The sequence below is a fragment of the Hevea brasiliensis genome, chromosome 10, assembly GCF_030052815.1.
Source record: "Hevea brasiliensis isolate MT/VB/25A 57/8 chromosome 10, ASM3005281v1, whole genome shotgun sequence".
Classification (NCBI taxonomy): Eukaryota; Viridiplantae; Streptophyta; class Magnoliopsida; order Malpighiales; family Euphorbiaceae; genus Hevea; species Hevea brasiliensis.
In genome coordinates, this window is record NC_079502.1 from 10,949,212 (window position 1) to 10,974,510 (window position 25,299).

General features: G+C 37.9%; 3 protein-coding genes and 1 pseudogene across 4 annotated transcripts; 1 reads left to right on the forward strand and 3 right to left on the reverse strand.

The window, feature by feature from the left end:
* Positions 1–5,210: 5,210 nt before the first annotated feature.
* LOC110664660 (probable caffeine synthase MTL2) lies at positions 5,211–6,487 on the reverse strand (annotated as a pseudogene).
* A 2,263-nt stretch (positions 6,488–8,750) lies between these two features.
* On the reverse strand, positions 8,751–10,532 carry LOC110664662 (S-adenosyl-L-methionine:benzoic acid/salicylic acid carboxyl methyltransferase 3-like). The gene is made up of 4 exons (XM_058128711.1): positions 10,177–10,532; positions 9,678–10,082; positions 9,288–9,545; positions 8,751–9,144 (listed from the first exon to the last, which is right to left on the reverse strand). Exons 1-4 carry the CDS (start codon positions 10,297–10,299, stop codon positions 8,782–8,784), a joined length of 1,149 nt encoding a protein of 382 aa, XP_057984694.1. The 5' UTR covers positions 10,300–10,532; the 3' UTR covers positions 8,751–8,781.
* Positions 10,533–11,684: 1,152 nt separating this feature from the next.
* LOC110664636 (glucose-6-phosphate 1-dehydrogenase, chloroplastic) lies at positions 11,685–24,436 on the forward strand. Of its 2 annotated transcripts, XM_058129175.1 has the most exons (11): positions 11,685–12,041; positions 12,152–12,348; positions 12,453–12,547; positions 12,630–12,744; positions 12,836–13,041; positions 13,141–13,290; positions 13,378–13,498; positions 13,595–13,836; positions 13,944–14,144; positions 14,251–14,528; positions 24,415–24,436. In XM_058129175.1, the coding sequence occupies exons 1-10, from the start codon at positions 11,840–11,842 to the stop codon at positions 14,498–14,500; spliced, it is 1,779 nt and encodes a 592-aa protein (XP_057985158.1). In that variant the 5' UTR covers positions 11,685–11,839; the 3' UTR covers positions 14,501–14,528; positions 24,415–24,436. The 2 variants fall into 2 exon arrangements, with proteins under 2 accessions (XP_057985158.1, XP_021680098.2); XM_021824406.2 differs by lacking the exon at positions 24,415–24,436 and having other exon boundaries at positions 14,251–14,600.
* On the reverse strand, positions 21,391–22,999 carry LOC110664637 (fasciclin-like arabinogalactan protein 2). Its single transcript, XM_021824407.2, has 2 exons — positions 22,370–22,999; positions 21,391–22,266 (listed from the first exon to the last, which is right to left on the reverse strand). The coding sequence occupies exons 1-2, from the start codon at positions 22,889–22,891 to the stop codon at positions 21,595–21,597; spliced, it is 1,194 nt and encodes a 397-aa protein (XP_021680099.2). The 5' UTR covers positions 22,892–22,999; the 3' UTR covers positions 21,391–21,594.
* Positions 24,437–25,299: the final 863 nt, after the last annotated feature.

The following is a 25,299-nucleotide window of genomic DNA, read 5'->3' on the forward strand; positions in this document are numbered from 1 at the left end:
GGATGAGAGTTGGGATCGGAGGGATGCCACTTCTTGACTCTTCTTCTCGACCTCCTTACCCAGGCGGTGAGCCTTTTCTCGGATTATGTGCTGGTTCACCAGGCACTCTACATTCAGACTCATGGATCGGGTCAGGATGTCGTCGAGATTGTCTGGAGACAGTCGGTCCCGATCCTCCCGAAGGCAGATGGAAGACCCCAAGACTTTGGCAAAACCTGGGTTCTCCCGAACAGTCCGGTTCTTCTCCAGGGAAGCGATCAGCACTTGAGCACCACGAGGAGGGGGCCTCGCAGAAGGTTGAGAAGGACCCCCTTCTGTGCTTGGAGCAACTGGAGGAAGTGGAGGCGGCTCTTCTCGCCGAGGAGGAGATCGGACAGCTTCTGCGATCGGCGGTCCCGAAGGTCGAGGCAGGCCTCTTTGTATCTCCCCAGGTTCATGGCCGGGTGTTTGAAGCAGTTCCGAACGCTTCATCTCTTTTATCTTCCTGGAAATCTCTCTTTCTTTCTTCCACTTCTTGGAACCCTCACCACCCGCCATACCTGCACAAAGAAGAGGTCAGTGAGATCGCTAAGGTCCTGAGATGTAGAAAGTACCGATGCCGAGGTCAGAGAGCAGAAGCTCGCGATCTTGGCCGGTGATCGGCTGTATAGTCCAATGATGCAGCTCGGCAGTCACCGCATCTAAACAGGAGAACTTTTGAGTGGCCGCCTGATTCTTCAGTTCCATCACTATTAGGCCTTCCTCCTTGTTCAGGGTAATACGCTTCGGAATCAAGGGCCCCTGGTGCCACCAGCTACGAGGGGAAGTCCTCAAAGCAGTTCGGATTTTTGCTCCTCAGAATGAAGAAGCGGTTCTTCCAATTCTTAAGGGAGGAGGGCAGATCGGTAAAGAGCCCACAATGAGGCTTCGCCTGAATGAACCAGTGCTCGTCATCCTTTCGGAGAGTTAGCCTGTGCAGTTCGGCGAACACCTTAGCCGTAGGACTGATTCCCTTAGCTCGGCACAAGCCTCGGAAGGCTACTAAGATCCGCCACGAGTTAGGGTGAACTTGGGCAATGCACACTCGGTGATATTTTAGGACCTCTTTGAAGAAGTCGTCCAGAGGGAACCGAAGACCGCCCTTTAACTGTTCCTCGTATACCATAACCATGTCGTTCTCTTCAAAGAAGTGATCGGTTCGGTGATCGTCGTGACACTGGATAAGTTCGTACGAATCAGGATGAATATTGTACTCCTGGCTGAACGATTGCAGATCGGTTTCTTGCAAGATTGATGGCAGCTCGTCCACAGGAAGATTCTCCCTCCCTGAAGAAGGTACAAGCCTCGATGGTGCGGTCCGCCCCCGGGCTGGAACGGAGACCCTAGGAGGTTCTGGTCGTGCGTTTGGCCCGACCACCTCTACTTCATCAGACGACCACGAGAACTGAATGGAAGGAGGGCTCGTCGCTCTCTGACCTTCGGCACCGCTCATTTTCAAAGGAAATAAAGATTTTAAACTAAAAGAAAGATCAAAGCCCTTACCGGAGTCTGATCGGTGTCGGAGGAACTTGAGAAAATGGGAGGATTTCGGGGTTGTTCGCGGGAGACTGAAAATGACATAAGAGAGCGAATGGCTGGCCCCTCCTCTATTTATACTCATTCGAGCATTTAATGCTCACTCTGTCCTAGGCGGCGCATCGGTTAACAGGATTCGCCAGCTGTTCTAACACGTCTCACACATATTCCCAAGATCGGTTAATTATAGAGCGGCAGATCCAGGTGTTTCGAATTACGGATCGGATAAGTGTCATTCAGGTAAAGAACTAGATCGGATAATCACATTAGAGATCGGAAAATAATCAATGCAATAATAATAAGATGATAATCGACAAAATAAAGTCTTTATTTTCAAAAGATCGGATTACATCATTTGGGCGATCTCTAGGGATCGGATTACACTAAAATTGGATTACATCATTTCTGTGATCTCTAGAGATTGGATTACATTGAAAACAAAATACATCATTTGGGCGATCTCTAGGGACCGGAATGTCACATTGTGACTGATCCAAAGGGGTGTCACCGACTAACGAGGCAAAGCATTTAACACCCAATGTGGAGGAAAGCGTGTCGGAACACCCAATGTGGTGAGAAACCGAATAAACTTGGAAGAGCAACCGTCAGGGTCGGCGGAACATCGCCAATTTGCTCGGCCAAAATCGGTTCGCCGATTATGCGATTGAACGACTTCGAGATCGCACAATCGAGGTTCGCAATCCAGTCGGTTAATTGATTCGGTTCTCTCACCATCATCAGATAAGGTCATCACGATTATTCGATCACCAAGGTCATGAGTTTTCAATCGGGGAATAAAAAGGTCCATCAAAACAGATCAAAAACCACAATCCTGCGGAACAAGCTGAACGATCATTGCGGAATAACTAGAATAGGAAAGTAAAGAAGAAAAGAGGAAAATCGGATGGAGAAAGTTTTTGGGTCGGAGGTATATATAGGGGAAATCAAGCATTTATTGCTAGCGTAAAACGGCGGACGCTTGGGAATCAAGGGAATTAATGCTTTGACCATGGGCACAGTTAAGGGAAGTATTGGAATAATAGAGATCGGAAGAGGGGATCGGTATGAAAGATCGGAGAAGGACCATGTTAAGAAGATCGGAAAGGAAGAGAGAGCAGAAAACAAAAGGGCGCCTACTGCCGTCACCATAATCAGAGCCGAGGTAGTTAAAGCATTGCCAGGTAAAATCTCAACCGCACGCCCCAGAATCGCCCACATTTCTGACATGCGTACATCAGGACAGCGCTGTACATCCTAATCTCCACCGTTGATCCAACTTGTAAGGACGAGCCCAGAGCCCTTAGATCAAAGAAGAAGACGACAAAACCAGCGTCTTTCACTCCTAGCCCTTGGATCGCCCCGGACAAGAGAATTTGGGGCCGTCAGATTAGAGGAGGAAGAAGACAAATATTCTGAAGTGGATCTCGGCCGTCTGTTCTGATTCTCTTTAATTCTTGAGCTTAGGATTATGTCCCTTGAAATCTTGACCCTCCATCTCCCTTAAGATAGATCCTGACCCTTCAAGGGGAACACCCGGTCCCTATAAATACCTGCATGAAAAACTGTTCAAGAGAGGAAAAATAGAAAAAAGGCAGTGACCATAGTGGAAGAACTCTGAAACTTAATTCAGTTCGTTACTCTGCTATTGTAGCTTTCATAAGAAAAACTTTGGAAACCAGTTTTCTGAAGTGTTTTCTTGCAAAGGGATTTTTGAATACTGAAATTCTTCATTTTCAGTCTGTTCATTATCCTGTGACACTCTCACCTTTTGTCTTTGTTATCTTCTATTTCCAATTCATATTGTCCAAGCTCAACTTCATTCAAGCTTGGTTATTTTGACCTGTTTACATTTTAACAAATAATCCTTCATTTCGAGGCGAACCTTAGTCCTCCAGCTATCAACTTGCAGTCCTGTTACATTCTGTGATTCCATGGTTAGTTTAGTAGATTCGACTCCCTACAGGTGAGTGCTATATCGTTATTTTATCAAATGTTCTTCTTTATTCACGTATTTCATTTATTCTTTTTCTGTTTGTAATTTTCACCAAGTTTATACTATATTTTAAACACGGAGACGGTCATTCTCGAGTTTACTTCTTTGTTAATCAGTCTATTCTTTGATTAATCTTCATTACTTCTTAGCACAGGAGTTCTGATCCCGAATAGCGTAGAAGTAATTAAACAAAATGTAGGTAACGGCAACTTAAAAGTCCTTTTATAATGATAAAAGGTCTAAATAATAAGACAGGGAAATGGTGAAGCCGAATCACTAGGAAAATCCAATAGGTCATTAGGCAAGACGTCATAAGACAAAATGAAACCAAACCTTGGATAACTAAATAGAATAGATCAGGCATTAATAGGTATTGGTAAGGTGACCACATGGGAGGTCGGTAAATTCAGTCTAGTATCCCCCGTCTAATCACAAGGTATCAATTAGTTAAAAGAAGCCTTATCCCCAGCACCTTTGAATGCCAGAATCCTTAGCTTTAGGCTCTTAGGACATGTAGCTGAAATTAAAATTCGGGAGATCGGAAAAGTCCCTTTCAGGCTCCTGTTAATTCAAAAGAGATCGGAGGAGAGTTCTTATCCGTTTCTCGATCTGAAATTTCCATAAACATTTAAAAGGAGATCGGAGGAGAGTTCTTATCCGATCTTCGAGCTAAAATTTTAATAAATACTTGAAAGAGATCGGAGGAGAGTTCTTATCCGATTCTCAATCCTAAATTTTAAATACTTCAAAAGAGATTGGAGGAGGGTTCTTATCCGATCTCCACTCAGAATTTTAATAAATATTTAAAAGAGATCGGAGGAGAGTTCTTATCCGATTCTCACGCCAAATTTTAACCTGTACGCAAAATAATCCCAAAACCAAAAATGACATGCGACGTCAATTCACTGAGGTTGTCCATTTACTTATGTATCTGGGTAATCCGAATTTAGTGAAAAATCAAATATTCCTTTTTGTTAAAAAGGATTAACATTTCCATTCAAGCCCTCCTAACTAATTTATAAAAATGCAAAGTTAAATCTACTTACCCTTATTAAGGGATGAGGTGTGGTGCCTAACACCTTTCCCACCCGTTTACGGACCCCGAACTTAGAATCTCTGTTTTGAAGTGGTTTTATTGCAATTTGTCTTCACAAATGGTTTTCTTTAGTTTCCCTCAAAACTAAGGTGGCGACTCCTCATTCTTTTTCACTTCGGTGAGGGTTCGTTCAGGCGACCGCAAAATCCCTTGCGACAGAAACCATTAAAATTAATATTGTAATGACCTTTTCATTTTAAATTGAAAATGGTGGCACCATGCATGATGACGTGAAGAATAGCATTACACAATAATCAGTTATGTGGATTTAGATTTAAATTAAATATACTGTTTGGATATTCTAAATGGAAATAAATTTAAATTTCGTCTAAATTTTATATATATTTATGATAAGTTTAAAGACTAAAGATTTAAAATAAGTGCGATTATTATTTACTGTTATTTCAAATTCATCCGATTACAATCAAATGTATCAGTTTTACATTATATCATAATTTTTAGATATTTTAATGGAAATTTTTTTTATTAACAAAACAAAAACAAAAGAATTTTAAATTTATAAATTTCAAATTCTAAATTTTAAACCAAATATTTGAAATCTAAATTTCAAATCTAAGAACACAATGCAAATGCAACTTAATATTTTAAAGGAGATGTACCGAACCATTTTTTTTATAATAAAAGAAAAGCATTTTTTGGGCCAAAAGTGATTGGACATACAACATATATACATAAAACATATAAACCACTTCAACCATCTCCTTCAGGCATAAACCCATCAGCCGCCAAATTTCAATACCATATTTGCAATAACGTTTGTTATTACTCTGTGCGACGGAGGTGAGCACCATTCGACCTCCTGAAATCATCTCCTCTGACCGTAATCTTAAAAATGTTGTAAAATCCCTTCGGAATTGATTCATATATGCGTTATGGACACTTGGGGGGGCTTGTTTTGTCCAGGCAAATAGTACCTTTGTTCAGTTGAATCCCGGATTCAGTTGCGAGCCCTTCAGGTACCTGATTCAGATGCCGAACACATTAGCATTCAAGTTTCTGATCTAATTAACCTGTGAGATTAAATTATTTGTAAGAAGAATCAATTAATAGAGTGCAAAAGTTGAACCTGAGACAACCAATGCAGGCAGTAAGAAGAGTGAGCAAAGTGCAGGAAATGTGGAGCAAAGAGCCTTCCATAGAAACTTCCGGGCATTACAGCTATGAAACAGGGTCCAAATTTGCTACCCTTCTCTTTTTCAAGTTTCTTATGAAAATTGGGTATCAATGACCTGAAAATGGAATTGAAATCATTCCCTGGAAGATCATTTAGGAAAACCTGCAAAATGGGTGATTTCCGATTCAATCTACTGCAAGTGGAGTCGATTGTTTCGATGATTTCCCACAGTGGCAGTAGTGTATTAGGCCCTGAAGAGCATCACATATCTACCAATTTTAGACATTCTAGCTCGCGTGCTTGCAATAGCTCTGCTATGTTTTCTTCTAATATAGACTTGGCTGCCAAAATCCCTTTCTTCTGCATCAAAGAAATGAAAAAATATTATCAGTTTCTTGATGGCAAAAGAAAAAAAAAAAACATAAAAATACCTACAAATTTATGATCAAATTCATGTGGCATGTTTCAGAGAGCGAGAGAGCTGATATGATGAGTTTTGATAGTAGCTGACTTCTCCATCTCCTCCATTTATGCGAAGAACTTGTGGAACTTCCTTGGCTTCCTTGCGTGAGAACTGAGAACCTGATCAACTTGGAGGACTGCCCTGAGCCTGCAGCCTGCTGCCTTTCTCGTCAACACTATCACTCTTATTTATGGCTTTTTTCAATTTTCCTCCTTTCAAAGCTTTAGCTTGAAGTATATAGGGCATCGGGGTGTAAGATAATTAGATGGTGCGTGGTTGAATAAAACACAGTATTTGGACTTTAGTAGAAAAAATATATTGACAGGATTGATATTATGGATTTTTCATGCTAGACTTGTTGATCATTGATTAATATACAAAAGTATGAAGAGACACTCTTGTTAAATATATAAAATTTATATATTTATATTTTAAATTTAGATCATATTTAGGTAAGCAGTAAAATCTATTTATTAAATATATAAGATTTACATATTTATATCTTAAGTTTATAATCGATTAGTTCTAAATAAAAATTTTCTACAAGTTACAAAAAGGATGATTTGGTTTCTTTATAATTTTTTTATCATCACAATATGTTTGCCACTGAAGCTCATTTTTTTTAATTTTTATTTAATAAAACTATTAAATACATAACATATAACGATTTAATTATAATCATTAATCACGTGAGACTCATTATAATCAACAATTATAATAAAATTATTGTACATATATCAATTTTATTATATAATTTTTCTATTTATAGGCTTCCTTAACCAATTGTCTATGCCCATTTAATATATTTAATTTTCTTTTTATTTGGATAAATTAATTTTTTTTTACTTTTAATATATATATATATAAATTAATAATTTAATTTTTGTATTTTAACTTATCAAACTAAAAATCTCTCTGTTCATATATGAAAATATCATTTTTTTTAATTCGATGGAATCAAAATGTAAAATTAAATTATTAATTTTTTAATAAAATTAAATTATTAATTTTTTAAAAAACTAAGTGATACATGAATTAATTTTAACATAATTTAAAAATAAAAAAAATAATTTATCTTAAAAAATGAAAAAAATTTGAAGAAAGGAACTTTTAGATTAATCGAGTTAAAATACAGATAATAAATCATTAATTTTAAAAATTAAAAGTGTATATTAATTTTAACATAAAGACAAAATTATTATTTACTGTTTTCAAGACATTTCCTCCTTTTAATTTTCAATACAAAGAGTGAAGCTCTAGAACACTCTTTAATTATCTCCCTTTTTCAAAAATAATCAAAGACATTTTCTTCTTTTAATTTTCAATACAAAGAGTGGAGGTTTATAACATAATATTAAAATATATTTACACTCACTAAACAATAATTAATTGGAATATAAGCCATGGACATTTTACCTTAACTCCAAAAATATATTAATCGTATTATTTTTTACCTTACCCCCTGAAAATATATATATATATATATATGTGTGTGTGTGTGTCAAGTAATATACATTTTACCTTAACTCCAAAAATATATTAATCTAATTATTTTTTATTATTTTTAAAAAATATTCTGCACATATTAATAATGTCCATTATCTTTAATAATTAATTTAAAAACATTAATGAGAATTATATTTGTATATGAATTTAAATAATTTTATTTGAAAAATAATATTTCAGCATTATTGTTATTATTATTATTATTATAAGATTTTAGAATATTAAAAAATTAACGAATAAAAATATATTTAAACATTTGGTATCGAATCCTAATATTAAAAACAAAAAACCAAGTGCAAGTGGTTGCAAGTGCCTAGGGAGAATCACTTCTCCTGCACAGGATAATATAATAAAGATGGATTGATATTTTTGCCACGTTTCTCTCTCGATGTCCTTTTCGGGCGGGGAAAAATCACTTCTCCTGCAGAGGACTTCATCTGTTTGATGGCTGACCCCAAGACTATAAGAGAATAAGAGGCTGGTGAGTTTTGCCTGTGTTATCTTCTCGAAGCCATGATCGACGGTTGGTGCCGATTGGGTGTGAGTTTTGATGGTCCTTTTTGGAAAGTTTCACTAGCTCACACTGAGCTTCCTCTGCGGACGATAGAGAGCTTATCCTCCCAATTGGTAGTCTAGCTTCGGTGCAGTGTTGATGCTCATCGGCACAAAGATGGTTCTGTTTTCCTTTGTTGATCCCTAGTGTTTTCCTGGACTTGGATTCTGTGACTGGATTGGGTTTTGGGCCTCATTAACTTTGTTTGTTGAATTGGAGGTCCATATTTGTAAAACTTTATCATCAATGAAATTGTTGATCTTATCTTCGACAATGAATAAATAAATAAAAACGAGGACTGTCAATTGAATAATATTCGTATCATGACAAAGTCTTTTTTTTTTTTTTAATTTTTAAGAGAAAGAATCTTAAAAACAAAAAAAAATGCCAAAATTTATTCAAGTTAAGAGAGCCTGATTAGGCTAACATTCATACATTGTTAATAAGAAATCGAAGGAATACTAATGAGCTTTATAAGTATTCATTTCTTGGTCATTGAAACGACATGATTGGTGTTACCACCATCCATTGTTAATTCCAATTGTTCTTCTATCTTTATGGAAAACCTTTGAAATATATTATCAATAAACTCACATCCAAAATGAAATGCTAGAAGAGACTCTGAGATACCTCTTATTCGACTTGCTATATGCTTGCCTCTCTTATACTTATCCATTGAGTCCTTGTAAGGATTATCCATGGCTTCAACCCAGCCTACTTTGAACGTTTCAAGTCTATTGATGGTAAATGATCCTTGTGCTTCAATCAAATTTTTCAATTCTTCAGCAGATGGTCCATAGACTGGAATGTTGAAGGAGTCCAGTTTTGATTCTTCAATTAAACCCTACACATGCATATTGAAAAATGAAATAAAATAAAATAATGCATGGGGTGATCACTTTTCAACTCTTGATCTATACTAACAATGGAAGCGAATGTTTGCGTCGTAATACTGTGATTCATAGATAGTTAATTGTATTTAATTACCTCGGAGACCATGTCATTTAGTGTAATCCCCAGTAACTCCCACATATTAGGCGTGTATTTGTGGGAAGAATCATCATAATTGTCATCTCTTCCATAAATTGTGATAAACATATGGCCTCCTTGTATGATTTCTTCAGAGCGACAACTCAAAAATGCTTTCATGTCTTTCTCAAATTGATTCAGGTATGCCCTGTGAACGCTAGGAGGACTTGTCTTTGCCAGGTAAATGTTACCTTTGTTTACTGGAATTTTTGGTACCTGCACTCAGGCAGGTAGGAGACATCTTCTTGTGATTGTTTTTGCTAAGTAAAGATTCAAATTTTAACAAATCTCTTTCTTTTTTTGAATTTTCAATGTATAAGAAGGAAATTAAATAAAAATAAAGCCAACCTCAGAGCACCACTGGAGACTGTAGGAAGAGTAAACAAAGTGAAGGGAATGCGGAGGAAAGAGCCTTTCATAAAAATTTCCAGGCATAGCAGCTATGAAACAAGGCCCAAAGTTGCTGCCTTTTTCTTCCTCAAGTTTCTTATGGAAACTAGGCAATGTCTTGAAGATGAAGTTGAAATCATTCTCTGGAAGATCATTCAAGAACACCTGCAATATGGGGGGCTTTCGATTCAATCTACGGCAAGTTTCATCAAGAGCCTCTATGACCTGCCATATTGGGAGGAAAGTGTTGGGACCTGAAGAGCAACCCATGTCCGCCATTGTTATGCAGTCTGGGAAATTCTTGCTGTATAGATCCGCAATGCTTTCTTGTAAAATGGGTTTTACCCTTAAAATCACTTTGTTCTGTTAAACCAAAAGAAACAAAGAAATCAAATATTGATGGATGCTGTGAAACAGTGAAGAACTTGATATATAAAATTCAGTAACGCAGACAGACCTGAAGCGGGGAGTTATTGGCGTAGCTATTGTGTCCGTCTCCGCCATTCATTCGGAGGACTTTGTGTAGTTGAATGTCCATCCTCGCGTTGTCTCGCTCGAGCACTTCCATTAATTTACACATCCTGCCTCCCGAGGAGTAGATCCAGGGCAGCAACTAGCTAGCAAGCCGTAATGGTAAAATAAATAAATATTAAAAAATAAACATGTGTTCCACCAATAATAATAATAATAAACATGTGTCTCGTATTCTGTGCGCGTGGGTCGGTAGACCAGCACGGTCTGCTTCCGGCTGAAAATGGCGATTCAATGTTGAAGGATGAAGTGAATCGAAACTGGACTAGACCAAGGCAGTTTTGATCTGGTTCGAGAATAATTTTTATTGAAATGATTTTTATTTTAATTTGGATTTTAATTAAGTTTTAACCTGAATTAACCATAATTTTTTCTTATAAAAATGTAAAAGAAATTGTATTTTTTAAAAACTTTGCAATAACATCTTATTAATAAATTTTATTATTGTTATTACACCGAATAAAAAAATATTATAATATATAAAAAAAATAATGGAAAGATATATAATTTTATTCACTTTAAATTCTTTGTTATAAGTTTTTTTATCATATTTATTCTAAATTATACACATATATGTAATTATGTAATTATGAAATAGCTAGAAAGTATATTATTTATTAATAACTAATTTTAAAGTTTAAAAAAATAATTCAAGTGTATTTTTTATAAAAATAATTATAACAAGTTATTTAAAAATAAAAAACTCAATCAAAATAATATAAGAGTGAATTAATATTAAAATATTCAAATTAAATCAAATCAAATTAAAACTAAAATATTAGAGAACTGTATCAAAATTTGATTAAATTCTAGTCCCTAAATGACCTGAACTAGAGTTAGAATTGCACACTTCTAATATTAAATATGGGTTCTCCTATTATTTTATTTACACTTTCAAAAATACAATTTCTTAGTCACCATAATTTAGATTTTTTTTTAATTAGGCTTTTAAAAAATATAGATCTATACTTCGATATATTCTTATTCCTTGGTTTTTTTTTTTTTTTTTACTTGGTTTTTTTTTTTTTTTTACTTATTTATTCTTTGTTGATTTTCTAAACCCCAAATTGATCTACTTGTGTTGGGTGTTAGAAGATTGATAATATTATATGGCAATGAATGATGGGCTTTACATCTCTGGAAAAGAAAACTATTTTGAGAGAACAAATATGGAACACAACGCACCCTCAGGTCTTCGATGCTGAGTTGTTCCCTGCAGGACAATTGCGGCTGCTAAGTGGTCCATCATCAAAATATGTTACCATCCGAAAGTCAGATATTGACGAGTTGGGACTTGGGATGATAGAAGTAAACGAACAGGTAAAAAAAGAAATGTTTAGTTTAGCATCCGAAAGTCAGAAGCACCTATACTTCTTCAGACAGGTATGGAAAAGTTGTTTCAGTTCCCAACATTAATAAGTTGGGTGGTTTAAGGTTTGGTCTTTTACAAAGGCCAGGATCGTTAAAAAGAGATATAGACGAGTTTTGGTCCCAAGAAGCAAACCATACTTCCTCTTAGGCTCCATAAAATATCAGTTTCTGTCGCTTTTTAAAAGAAAAATCTGACTTCTACAAGCTAACTCATTTGCATGGCTATCCGTTTGAATCCTTGCCGTTCTTCTAGCTCCAAAGCCTTTTCCAGTATATCTTCAGTTGCTAATGAGATAATACAGCCAAGAATTTGTTTAGCCTCCTGGAATCCCCAGAATTATTCAAGAATTTGTCGATGGAAGCATTTTCAGCTGAAAGCATCAAATGTGCAACCGTTAAATGCCTTGTCTTTGCAGGCTGGCGAGTTTCTTTTCTGCTTCCAATCCTTAGAATTTTTCAAGTACTCTCTTTAATTTTCTTGACTCCTGCTAGATTAGCGTTATTGAATTTGAGATGGGTTTATGGAATAGGTGCATCTGCAAGCTCTCTGAGGATAGAACGTGTTGAAACTCCAGCTGAAGAGAATGGTGTTCAACTCTTGGAAACAGAGAAAACAGAGTCTAGTACTTCTCTCAGTATTGTTGTTGTTGGAGCTTCAGGGGACCTTGCCAGGCGGAAAATCTTCCCAGCACTCTTTGCACTTTTCTGCGAAGATCGCCTACCTCAGGTAAATTTGACATATCATTTATCATATTGTAAAGTGTATTTTCCTCAAATAGTTTTACTGGTAAATTCTGAAAAATTCTCATTTCTTTTATTGCATCTGCACAGAATGTTACAATTTTTGGCTATGCACGTAGCAAGATGACCAATGAGGAGCTCAGGAACATGATAATCATGAATCTGACTTGCAAAATAGACAAGAGGTGTCCGATTTATCTATAAATGACTCTATCATATTTCCAAAGTTAATATTTATTAGAATTAATGCATCTTAATGATTTTCAGGCAAAATTGCAATGAAAAGATGGATCAATTTCTAAAGAAATGCTTTTGCCATTCGGGTCAGTACAGTTCAGAAAAGCATTTCATGGAGTTAGACGAGAAGCTCAAAGAGAAAGAGGTACACACACCCACATAATATCGATTGATAGCCCTGCACAATTGGCCGTAAAATCTATCAATATCAGTAATTTCTTGAATACTTTTTTCAGTCTGGAAGATCATCAAATAGGTTGTTTTATTTGGCAATACCTCCAAGTATGTTTATAGATGCTGTGAGATGTGCGAAACGCAGTGCTTCTTCAGGCAATGGCTGGACTAGGGTCATTGTTGAGAAACCTTTTGGTCATGACATAACCTCATCAAGAGAGATGACAGGATGCCTCAAGCAATATCTGACTGAGGACCAAATATTCAGGTATAAATGCATAACTTTTTGAATTTTTATTCTTTTTGCATTTTTGTTCTGTGACAGAGACTTGCAAACAGGCCTTTGAACTTGCCAATTCGTTTACAGAATCAACCATCACATGGGCGAGGAGCTTGTGGAGAATCTGTTGGTGCTTCGCTTCTCCAACCTTATTTTTCAGCCTTTATGGTCTCGGAAATACATCCGCAATGTGCAATTCATATTTTCTGAAGATTTTGGTACAGCGAAAAGAGGCAGGTTAGTACAAAATTACTCTCTCCAGTTGATCTTCTTCTGCCTAATTTAGACAATGGCAGCTTCAACATGCTTGTTTTTTATTTCTAGATACTTTGATAACTATGGAATCATTCGGGATATTATACAAAATCATCTCCTCCAAATACTAGCACTATTTGCAATGGAGACGCCTGTCAGTTTGGCAGCAGAGGACATCAGGAATGAAAAGGTATTAAAAAAAAATTTCTCAGAATCGTTCAACTTGCCTAGATTGGATTCACTATGAATTAAAGAAGTTCTTCTAACCAGTGTGGACTTGAATCAGGCGAAGGTTTTGCGCTCAATAAGTCCTGTTCAGCTAGAAGATGTAGTTGTTGGCCAATATAAGAATGACGGCCATGGCCAAGGAATTACATCCCATGGTCATCCTGCTTATACTGACGACCCAACTGTGTCAACTAATAGCCTGACGCCAACTTTTGCAGCAGCAACACTCTTTATCAATAATTCTCGTTGGGATGGAGTTCCTTTCCTGATGATCGCAGGAAAGGCACTTCATTCAAAGCGGTGTGTAAATCTTCTTCATGTTCATTAAGATCTTTAATTCTTTGTTTTGCCAATTTATACGAACGAAAATGGATGGAATGACTCAAAATATTGCCTTTCAAACTCAGAATGGAGATCAGAGTTCAGTTCAGACACGTTCCTGGTAACTTGTACAACAGAAACTTCGGAACTGACTTAGATAAGGCCACCAACGAGCTTGTGCTACGAGTTCAACCTGATGAAGCTATTTACCTGAAGATCAACAACAAGGTTCCAGGTCTTGGAATGAGATTGGATCTCAGTCACCTTAATTTGCTCTACAAATCAATGTGAGGAAAACAATTGCTCTATAGTTAATAACATGGCTGATGCTAATTCTGGTTTAATTATTTTGTTCTGTTTCATCTAATTCTGGTTTAATTATATTGATTTAAGGAATGAAAGAGAAATTCCGGATGCATATGGAAGGTTACTCTTAGATGCAATAGAAGGAGAGAGAAGGTTGTTTATAAGAAGTGATGAGCTTGATGCAGCTTGGGGAGTATTCTCACCATTGCTGAAGGAATTAGAAGAGAAAAAGATTGTCCCAGAGCTCTACTCGTATGGAAGCAGTGGTCCAGCAGGTGTTCACTACCTTGCTGCCAAGCACAGTATTCGCTGGGGAGAATTCGGTGATGACCCATGAGGAATCTTGAATTGTAACTTATATATAGGTAGGTTGTTTGGTTTTAAATCATTGCTCACATTTTGAATTTTCTTGTTTAATTTTTTTTTCTTGTTGATAATTTGCTGAGGAAATTCAATCATCAAATAACTAGAAAGCTGCAAATCAAGATTAAAACAAAACAAGCAAGGAATAACTAATTTTGCACATTAATTCCATTTTATTAATTAAATTAAAGAGGCCTGAAATATTCTAGAAGTTAATTAAATGGATTGAGAAAGGTGGTTGCCTAGAAGTGGGCAGTATGCGACTTAGTGGGGATTTAGATGATTTTTGAGAATCCTATATGTCCACACCATATTTTGGTTAATCCCCAGAATCAATAAACTTTGAAACCGATCCCCAGCACTAAGTCTCTCTTTGACAGCCAATTACATTTCCGATCTCTCTTTGCTAGAAAACCACATTTCCAATCTCTCCTCACAAAGAATTGAATCAATGCTAAGTCCTCATATCAGTTAAAGCCTTACCGGTCTATTAAATCACTCACCGACCTCTCAAACTAATTGTCGAATCTCCTGACCAGTCAAGTACATTCCCGATCTCTCTTGTCAAACAAATTTGAACCGATACTAGATCTTTATGTCACCGGTCTTATTACCGATCTCTCATTTAAAGTTTAGGAATAATCAAGTTAAGATTCCAATCCGGTGTAATGATGATCTCGATCTTAAGTGGGTTCGCCAAATCTCCAATTTTAATCAAGTCCCGTTTAGCGTTGGTTCCCTACCGATCTCATGCTTATTGTGTTTTCCGATCTCTCACACTTAGGTTAATAATCACTTTCAGTTGCTTCGATATACTCAGACAATCAAGTGCTTAAGTAATTTAGAGATTTTTCGATCACAACCATTCACTGAACAAAAGAGGCATTTCATTTCATTTCATTGCAGAATTTGTACAAATCATTCAGTTGGAGGATCACTCCCAGCCTGATCTACATTTTGCCCATCCCCTCTCTCACCCTCAGCCTCCTCCTCACTATCCTCACCCTCACCCTCAGGAGCCAGGTCTGCCATTCAGGAGAAGTCCTCCTCGGGATAACGCTTCTTGAGCTCAGCCAGGAGATCTCTGTGAGCGTTCACATAAGCACCGGCCACTCCGGTCACCATTTCTTCTTCTTTCGCTTTGAGCTCCTCAGCAAGATGAGCGAGTTGAGCAGCCTCATCAACTCGGAGCGCCTGAACTCCCTCGAGAATACGGTCTCGCTCGGCCAGAACACGAGACTGTTCGGCCAACTTGTCCTCATAGAACTTCATCCGCCCCTCAATTTGAGATATGTAGTCCTGAGCGGACGAAAGTTGGGATCGGAGAGAAGACACCTCATGATTCATCCTCTCGACTTCCTTACCCAGGCGATGAGCCTTCTCCCGGACCATGTGCTGGTTCACCAAATACTCCACGTTCAGGCTCATAGATCTGGTCAGGATGTCGTCAAGACTATCCGGAGACAGCCTATCCCGATCCTCCCGAAGGCAGATAGAGGACGCTAGGACCTTGGCGAAACCAAGGTTCTCTCGAACCGTGCGATTTTTCTCCAGTGAATGGACCAAGACTTGGGCACCGCGAGAAAGGGGCCTCACCTGTTGTTGGGAAGGACCCCCTTCTGCGCCCGGAACAACTGGAGGAGGTGGAGGCGGCTCTTCCCGGCGAGGAAGAGATCGGATCACTTCCACCTTGGGGATCGACGGTCCCGAAGGTTGAGACAAGCCTTCTCGTATTTCCCCGGGCTCATTATGAGGTGTTTGCATCTCCTCGGCCTGCTTCATCTCCCGTACCTTCCGGGAGATCTCCCTCTTTCGCTTCCGGCTCTCCTTGGAGGCTTCTCCGCTTGCCATACCTGCACAAAGAAGAGGTCAGTGAGATCGCTAAGGTCCTGAGATCTGAGATGTAGAAAATACCGATGTCGAGGTCAGAAAGCTGAAGCCCGCGATCTTTGCCGGTGATCAACTCCATTGTCCAGTGATGAAGTTCGGCAGTCACTGCATCCAAACAAGAGAACTTTTCTCTAGACGCCTACTCCTTCAACTCCATCACCATTGCGCCCTCTTCCCTATTCAACACGAGACGCTTCGGAATTAAGGGGCCTTGGTGTAGCCAGCTACGAGGGAAACCCTCAAAGCCGTTCAGAATTTTGCTCCTTAGAATGAAAAAGCGGTTCTTCCAATTTTTCAGGGAGGAGGGCAGATCGGTGAAGAGCCCGCAATGTGGCTTCGCCTGAAAAAACTAGTACTCGTCGTCCTTTCGATGAGTTAACCTATGCAGTTCAGCGAATACCTTAGGCGTAGGACGGAATCCCTTAGCATGGCAGAGGCCTCGGAAGGCTACTAAGATCCGCCACGAGTTCGGGTGAACTTGGGCTATGCACACTTGGTAAAATTTTAAGACTTCCTTAAAGAAGTCGTCAAGAGGGAACCGCAGCCCGGCTTTCAACTGTTCTTCGTATACCATAATCATGTCGTTCTCTTCGAAGAAATGATCAGCTCGGTGATCGCCGTGACACCGAATAAGTTCATATGAATCAGGCTCAATGTTGTACTCCTGGCTGAACGACTGCAGATCGGTTTCTTGAAGGACTGATGGCAGCTCGTCCATGGGAAGATTCTCTCTCCCTGAAGAAGGCGCATGCCTTGATGATGTCACTTGTCCCCAAGCTGACGGAGACCCTAGGAGGTTCAGGTCGCGCGCTTGGCCCGACCACCTCTACTTCTTCAGATGACCACGAGAACTAGATGGAAGGAGGGCTCGCCGCTCTCTGACCTTCGGCACCACTCATTTTCAAAGGAAGTAAAGAATTTAAACTAAAAGAAGAATCAAAACCCTTACCGGAGCTTGATCGGAGTCAGAAGAACTTGAGAAAACGAGAGAATTTTGAAGTTGTTCGCGAGAGACTGAAAATGGCATAAGGGAGTAACTGGCTAACCCCACCCCTATTTATACTCGTCCGAGCATTAAATGCTCACGGCATCCCAGGCGGTGCATCGGTTAGCGAGATCTGCCAGCTGTTTCTGACACGTCTCATGAATTTTTCGAAAATTCCATAAATAGATCGGCTAACTAGAGATCGGCAGATTAAGATAAATATTTTGAATTGCGGATCGGTTTAGGGTCATTTAAATTAAAGGTCGGATCGGGTAAATACTTCAGAGATCGGAAAATAATTAATGCAATAATAATAAGATGATAATTGACAAAATAAAATCTTTATTTCCAAAAGATCGGATTACATCATTTGGGCGATCTCTAGGGATCGGATTACATTAAAATTGGATTACATCATTTCGGTGATCTCTAGAGATCGGATTACATTGAAAATAAAATACATCATTTGGGCGATCTCTAGAGACCGGTGGAACATCCCATCTAAAGACCTATGTCAAAGCCTAGTCTCGTGGCTGAGTCAAAAGATGTGTTTGACCAGGAGACCGGCTGTTGACATCGGATAGATGTACAGCTCAGATGGGGTGACTATGACTCCCATGAAGATGAGAGACCGAGCCGCTGTCGGAACACCCAGTGCGGGGAGGAGCCAGATGAACGCCAAGGGGCAGTCGCTGGTGTTAAGGGGAATATTAGCAGTCTTCTCGCTCGAAATCAGTTCGCCATTTGAATCGAATGATTCGAGATCGGCACGATCGAGGTCCGCGATCCAGATCGGTTAATTAGTTCAGTTCTCTCACCATCATCAGATAAGGTCATTACGATTCTTCGATCACCGGGATCGTAAATTTTCAGTCGGGGAATAAAAAGGTCCATCGGAAAAAGATCAAAAACCACAATCATGGCCGGAACAATTGCCGGAACAACTAGAGCAAGAAAGTAAGGAGAAAAAGAGGAAAATCGAATGGAGAAAGTTTTTTGGTCAGGGGTATATATAGGGGGAGATCAAGCATTTATTGCTAAGCAAAAAACAAAGCGGACGTTTTGGGAATCAAGGGAAATTAATGCTTTGACCAGACCGGACCTGATTAATGGGAGGACCGGAATAATAGAGATCGGAAGAGAGAAGGCCAGCATAAAAGATCGGAAAATGATCATGTTAAGAAGATCGGAAAGGAGGAGAGAGAGCAGAAAACAAAGAGAATAAGGCGCCTACCGCTGTCGTCATAATCAGAGCCGAGGTAGTTAAAGCGTTGCAGGTGAAATCTCAACCGCACGCCCCAGAATCGCCCGCATTACTGACAGGTGCCAGAATATGTCATGACAGCGCTGTACCTTCCAATCTCCATCGTTGATCCGACTTGTAAGGATGAGCTCGGGGCCATTAGATCAAAGAAGAAGACGACAAGACCGACGCCTTTCACTCCTAGCCCTTGGATCGCTCCGGACAAGAGAATTTGGGACCGTCAGATTAGAAGAGGAAAAGGTCAAGTATTCTGAAGGGGATCTTGGCCGTCTGATCTGATTCTCTTTAATTCTTGAGCCTCGGATTATGTCCTTTGAAATCTTGACCCTCCATCTCCCTCAAAATAGATCCTAACCCTTCACGGGGAGCACCCGGTTCCTATAAATACCTGCATGAAAAACTATTCAGAGGACACAAAAAAAAGGAGGTAGTTACTATAGCGGAAGAACTCTGAAATTTAATTCAGATCGTTACTCTGCTGCTTTGAAGTTTTTCATAAGAAGAACTTTTGAAACCAGTTTTCTGAAGTGCTTTCTTAAAAAGGATTTTGAACACTGAAACTCTCCATTTTCAGCTCGTTCATTCTCCCGTAGCGCTCACATTTCCACTTCCATCGTCCACACTCAATCTCATTTAAACTCGGGTATTATTCTGACTCGATTGCATTTTAGTAAAGCACTCTTTGTTTCACGGCGAACCTTAGTCACCCGGCGAACCTTAGTCACCCGGCTATCAACCTGCAATCTTATTACGTTTTGTGATTCTGTAATTAGTTCAATAGATTCGGCTCCCTACAGGTCAGTGTTCATATTGCCATTTTATTAAGTTCTTGTTTTACGTATTTCCTTTGTTCTTTTTATGCATGTTATTTTCTCTAAGTTCATATCATGCTAAAAAATACAAAGAAAGGTTATCCTCTAATTTATGTCCTTGTCAGCCAATCCATGCTTTTGTTAATCTTTGTTATTTCTGAACGCAAGTCATCTCGTCCCGAGTAAAGTATAAGTGGTTGGATAAAATGTAAGTAACGGCAACTTAAGAGTTCCTTTGAAATAATGAAAGGTATAAATGATAAGCCAGGAAAATGGTGAAGCCGAATCACTAGAATAACTCAATAGATTATTGGGCAATACATCATAATATAGAGTGAAACCAAACCTTGGATAAATAAAGGGAATATATCGGGTATCAAAAAGGTATTGACTAGGCGACCACATAGGAAGATCGGAGAATTCGGTTTGGTACCCCCTACCTAGTCCTAAAGTACCAATAAGTTACAGAAGTCTTATTCAGACCCCCCCGACACCTATAAATGTCAGAACCCTTAGCCTTAGGCTCTCTCGATAGGTAAGATTTAAAGAGATCGGAAAAGTCCTTATCCGACTATCATTTAAATACTAAAGAGATCGGAGGAAAGTTCTTATCCGATCCTCAACTATGATTTTAACAAATAATTTAAAAGAGGTCGGAGGAGAGTTCTTATCCGATCCTCAACCATGATTTTAATAAATATTAAAAGAGATCAAAGGAGAGTTCTTATCCTATTCTCAAGCTTAAAAATTTTAATAAATATTAAAAAAGATCGGAGGAGAGTTCTTATCCGGTTCTCAAGCTTAAAAATTTTAATAAAGAGATCGGATGAGAGTTCTTATCCGGTTCTCAATCTAAAATTTAAATAAATATTAAAAGAGATCGGAGGAGAGTTCTTATCCGGTTCTCAATCTAAAATTTAAATAAATATTCAAAAGAAATCGGAGGAGAGTTCTTATCCAATTTCAAAAATTGAATCCTAATAAAATAGCCCTTCAAACAAAACTAACATGCAACAGTAACTCACTAAGGTTGTCTCATTTACTTATGTATCTGGGTAATCCGAATTAGTGAAAAATCAAATATTCCTTTTGTCAAAAGGATTAACATTTCCATTCAAGCCCTCCTAACTAATTTATAAAGAATGCAAAGTTAAATCTACTTACCCTTATTAAGGGACGAGGTGGGGTGCCTAACACCTTCCCCATCCGTTTACGGACCCCAAACCTAGAATCTCTCTCTTGAAGTGGTTTCATTTCAATTTATCTTCACAAATGGTTTTCTTTAGTTTCCCTCAAAACTAAAGTGGCGACTCCTCACTCTTTCCCACTTCGGTGAGGGTTCGTTCAGGCGACCGCAAAATCCCTTGCGACACTATATACATTGAAGAGCTGCCAAAGTGGATAACTGCTAACACCAATACCACCACCAACTCAGATTCAACAATTTAATCAATTTGTCTTTGCAATTATTCTGTTATTTTCAATTATAAGCCTTGTTTCATTCAATTTCAAGCTCTTATTTTTTTTCAATCAATTTTCATTTTCTTTTGGATGCATATTTGTAAGTATGAATATTTGTAAGTGGTCTAATATTAAAATAAGGTGGATTCTGATATTATATATAGAAAATAAACTTAGTTTAATTTAATCTTAAAAGCTAACTCAAGAGAAGAAAGATTTATCTAAATCTTATATTTAAACAAATTTCTTATCTCAAACCCATATTAATCAAGAATAATAAAAAATAAATTATTGAGTTGAAAAACCATATTTATGCATTAATTTTATATAATTTAATAAAAGATAAACCATTTATATTAAGATTATAAATTTACAAAATAGGATGCATAATTACTATTTATTCACAAATCTAGCATCCACCTAAATGGAATAAAGAAAGTTGGGCATGTTGATTTACAGCTCAAGCAGGCAAATTATGCATTATACACAAAAAATAAACAAAACAAAACAAAGAAACACCCAAACAAGTGGTCCCCATTATTCCCTTTTTTTTCTTTTTCTACACAAGTATTATTGACAAAATCAAGTCCCATGTGCTATCCATAGACCTTGTGGTATCAAATCAAATACAAATCAAGCTGTGATGTGTAATCAAATTAAAATAATATCACCTCTAAACACATGCTCAATAATACCATAATGAATCTCCCACCCTCCATTTTGCTGATGGAACCATTTTCATCATCAGCTGCCGTCTGATCTTCCGAATCATCTGTCGGCGCATCAGCTTTTGGTCCATCCGCTGTCGCTGCCGCTTTCGCTGCTTTAGGCGCCGCTGCCGGAGCCGGCTTAAACAATTCCTTAGGCAACAATACCTTATCAATCTTATAAATTATTAACGGCTCCTCATCCTTTACTGTCCCCGTTATCTTCGCCGTTATAACTTTGGTTTCCAACGTAACGTCCTCCCCGTCACTTTGCACGGTGAAATCGTACTTATTGGCGCCATCAGTAGCCAGTGTGTTGGTGATTCCGTTATTGGATTTCAACATCTGCAAAGACTGGTACACTGGAATGCCGTGATATAACAGCAACGAGACTTTTTGAGCGTTGGTTAAGTTCTTGTATTTGGGGATGAAGCCGTTGATGACGGTGTCCGTGGGACAGAACACCGTTAACCCTCCGTCAAGATTTTCCTCGAATGTCGACTTAGCTCCCGACGCTATCAACAAGTCGGAAAAGGCTTTGCAGCCTTGCTTAGACATGATCGCCGTTAAATTCAACGTCGGCGCCGCAGTCGGTGCTTCAGCTTCAGCAGAATTCAGAGCCTGCATATATTTAAATTTAATCATGAATTAGTATTAAAAGTCTCCTGAATTATGAGGTTTTAAGTTTGAATTCCAATGAGAAAAAACCAAAACTAAGCGTAACCTGACTGATTTGCAGAATAGAAATGTTATATGGAATCTCTTCCACAGACTTCACATAAACAGCATCAAGCTTCCCGTTGTTGTCTTCTGAGCCAAACGCGACCTTTCCAGCTTTAAGATCAGTAATATTGACGTAACCTGAAGCGCCAGCAGCTACACCAGTAGCTTGGAACATGGTGGCAGTCAAGGTAGTACCATTAGTAATCTGGTGGAGTTTCTTGGCACCGAAGTAGTCAACAAGAACATGTAAAGACAAAACATTCCTGAGAGTGTAGACGGATAGGTTTTTGGCCAATAAAGATGACATGGCAGCATTGTCGAGAGCGAGGACAGTGATGGTCTGGCGGCGGTTGATTTCCGCGGCGAGGTGAGTGACTGTGAGGTAGTGGCTGAAGGTGGAGAATGCAGGGTGCTTGGCTAGTATGCGAGTGATGTTGTGGGCATAACAGGTGGTGGAGGCAAGGAAGAGGAGAGAGAGAATGAGAGCGAAGGTGGTGGTTAGCCGCGGCGTTTGAGGTGCCATTGTGGCGGTGAAGGGAGGAGGGAGTAGGGAGCAGAGAGTGGAGCGATGAGAAGGGGCAATGAAGAAGTGAAGTGGGTTGTTTTTAAGCAGAACGTAGTGGAATTTTGGAGCATGCCAGATTGGCACTAGGTGGAGGGTGTAGATAGGAGCCGGCAGATGGGTGGGTCCCATGAAGGCAACTTTTTTTTTTAAAAAATTTCCTTCTCATTTCAGCAGCCACCATATACCCGTTGCACTTCGCTATTCACTCTCACCGCTTTACCGCTTTCCTTGTGCCTGGATCCGGTCGCGGGTCAGTTCAACAGTTCTGATTTGTGAATTAGTCTGGAACTGCACAGTAAGAGGCCGTCTACTCCCTGTTGAACAGAATCAAAATCGGCCAGATTTACAATTTTTCCTTTAAATATGTTTAGAATTGGACTACACTGTGAACTGATTGAAATTATATCAAATCGTTTCAAATTGAAATCATTTGAACTGTTTTGAATTAAAATAATTTTGAATTGAAATCGGTATGAACCATGAGGCCAACCAAACCGATAATTATGGTCTGGAACTAAATTGAAACTAACCCATGGCTAGGTCTAATTGTGCTTGTATTAGTACAATTTTTACATTGAAAATATAACCGTGAGTTTTAACTATATTCTATTGAAATTGACTCTAAAACTATAAAATTTTAAATTTAATTCTGATTAAAACTAATTATATTAAAAAAATTCACTGACATTTGTGATGCTATCATGAATTTTTAGATAACCCTTCTAATATCCTGTTAACTACGCACAAAAAAACAGTTAGGTTAGTGACCTAACGGCAGTCACTTCAACGTTAAATTTGAAATTGAGATAAATAAATTTTTTTTTAACGAAAACGAAGATGGTGTTAGTTGGTGTAAAAAATGTACCTTGCTAGTCTTATTTGACTTATTTATAGCACTTTTGTGATCATTAATACTATTTTAAAGATTTTGGTGGTAAAACTCAAGTATCTCATCTACTTACATATGTAACTCTGTTATTCATGCTTTCTGTATTAACTAATTTTATCTTTGAACTTACGTCATGTTGAGTAACGTAATTTAACTGATAATCACGCTATCTGTATTTAATCGAATTGTATTTAAACTGACATCATATCAAGTTTCAACTTGATCGAACTAATGATGAGCCTGTAAGATGATCTCTTCATGGTATGCAGAACTCGATTGCGAAGCATAGTCAAATTCAATGAAGGTCGATCGAGGCTAAGATTTAGTATGTTTTACTCGAGTTAGACTATCATCAAATTCGACTTGTTTTTTTATCGAATTTTAGAGTGAGTTATATCAATTTATCTTATGATTATAAGTATAATCCAGCAAGTGAACTCAATTCCAATAGCTAGCACCAAGACTTGTTAGAATAATAATGTGCAGTGTTTTGTCTTAAATTGATGGGTAAGCTATTGTCTCGTACAGTGCACGATATATTATGATAAGCGATGGGACCACATTGATTAGTGTTTCTTTGGATCTCTTTCAGCACATCATGAATTCATTAAAGGCGAGAGAGAAGACAAATGTAGACCCAGAATGAACGAATAAATATCATCTATTAGCTGTAATGAATGCTTTCTTTGTCATTGTATATCAATAATTTGCAACAATCTGGATAGTTTTGCAATTTAATTTCTTTCAATTTATTATTAAATTCTTAGTGGTTGCTATTTATGCTTACAAATTGATGTCCCATAGCAAAATTCTAGTTTATCTAATTTCTTAGAAGAGGTGCTTTGTATTTAATTTTATTAATAAAAAAACAAAATTTTAACAAATTATATATAAACAAATTATTGATGTAATAAATTTTTAGGTTAAAATAAAAAAAAAATATCATATGATTTATTAGAATAATTAGTAATTACACACTACATAAATGTAATGGTTTAGTCCTTGATATGAATTGGTACGTAACTCTTATAAAAAATTAATTCTAAAAATTAATTATTTACGTATTTTAATTTTTAATGTATGTATATTTAAATTGAGGGATTATTGAAGTGTTTAGGCAGTGGGAGCCACACGTGTCGGTAGAAACGTACAAACAAGAGAGCCAAACTGGCAGTTAAGTTGGCATATCCGATTAGGCCACGTGGAGAACGACGTTGGATAGTGAGACATGAGCAGCTGTCACCTCCCACCGACGATCTCCTTCAATTCATGTGATTTTGAGGTTTCCGGTTTTATTTTCACTCTTATTCTTCTTCACTGCGCATGGGGCCCAGCCTGCGTTTGCCTCTTTTCCTACTTTTTTGCCTTTTTTTTAATAAAGCTATAAATAAAAATATTAAAATTTTAATTTACTTACAAATATTAGAATATTTTCTAAAAAATTTTCTCCAAAATCAGAAATATGGCGTTTTTTGTT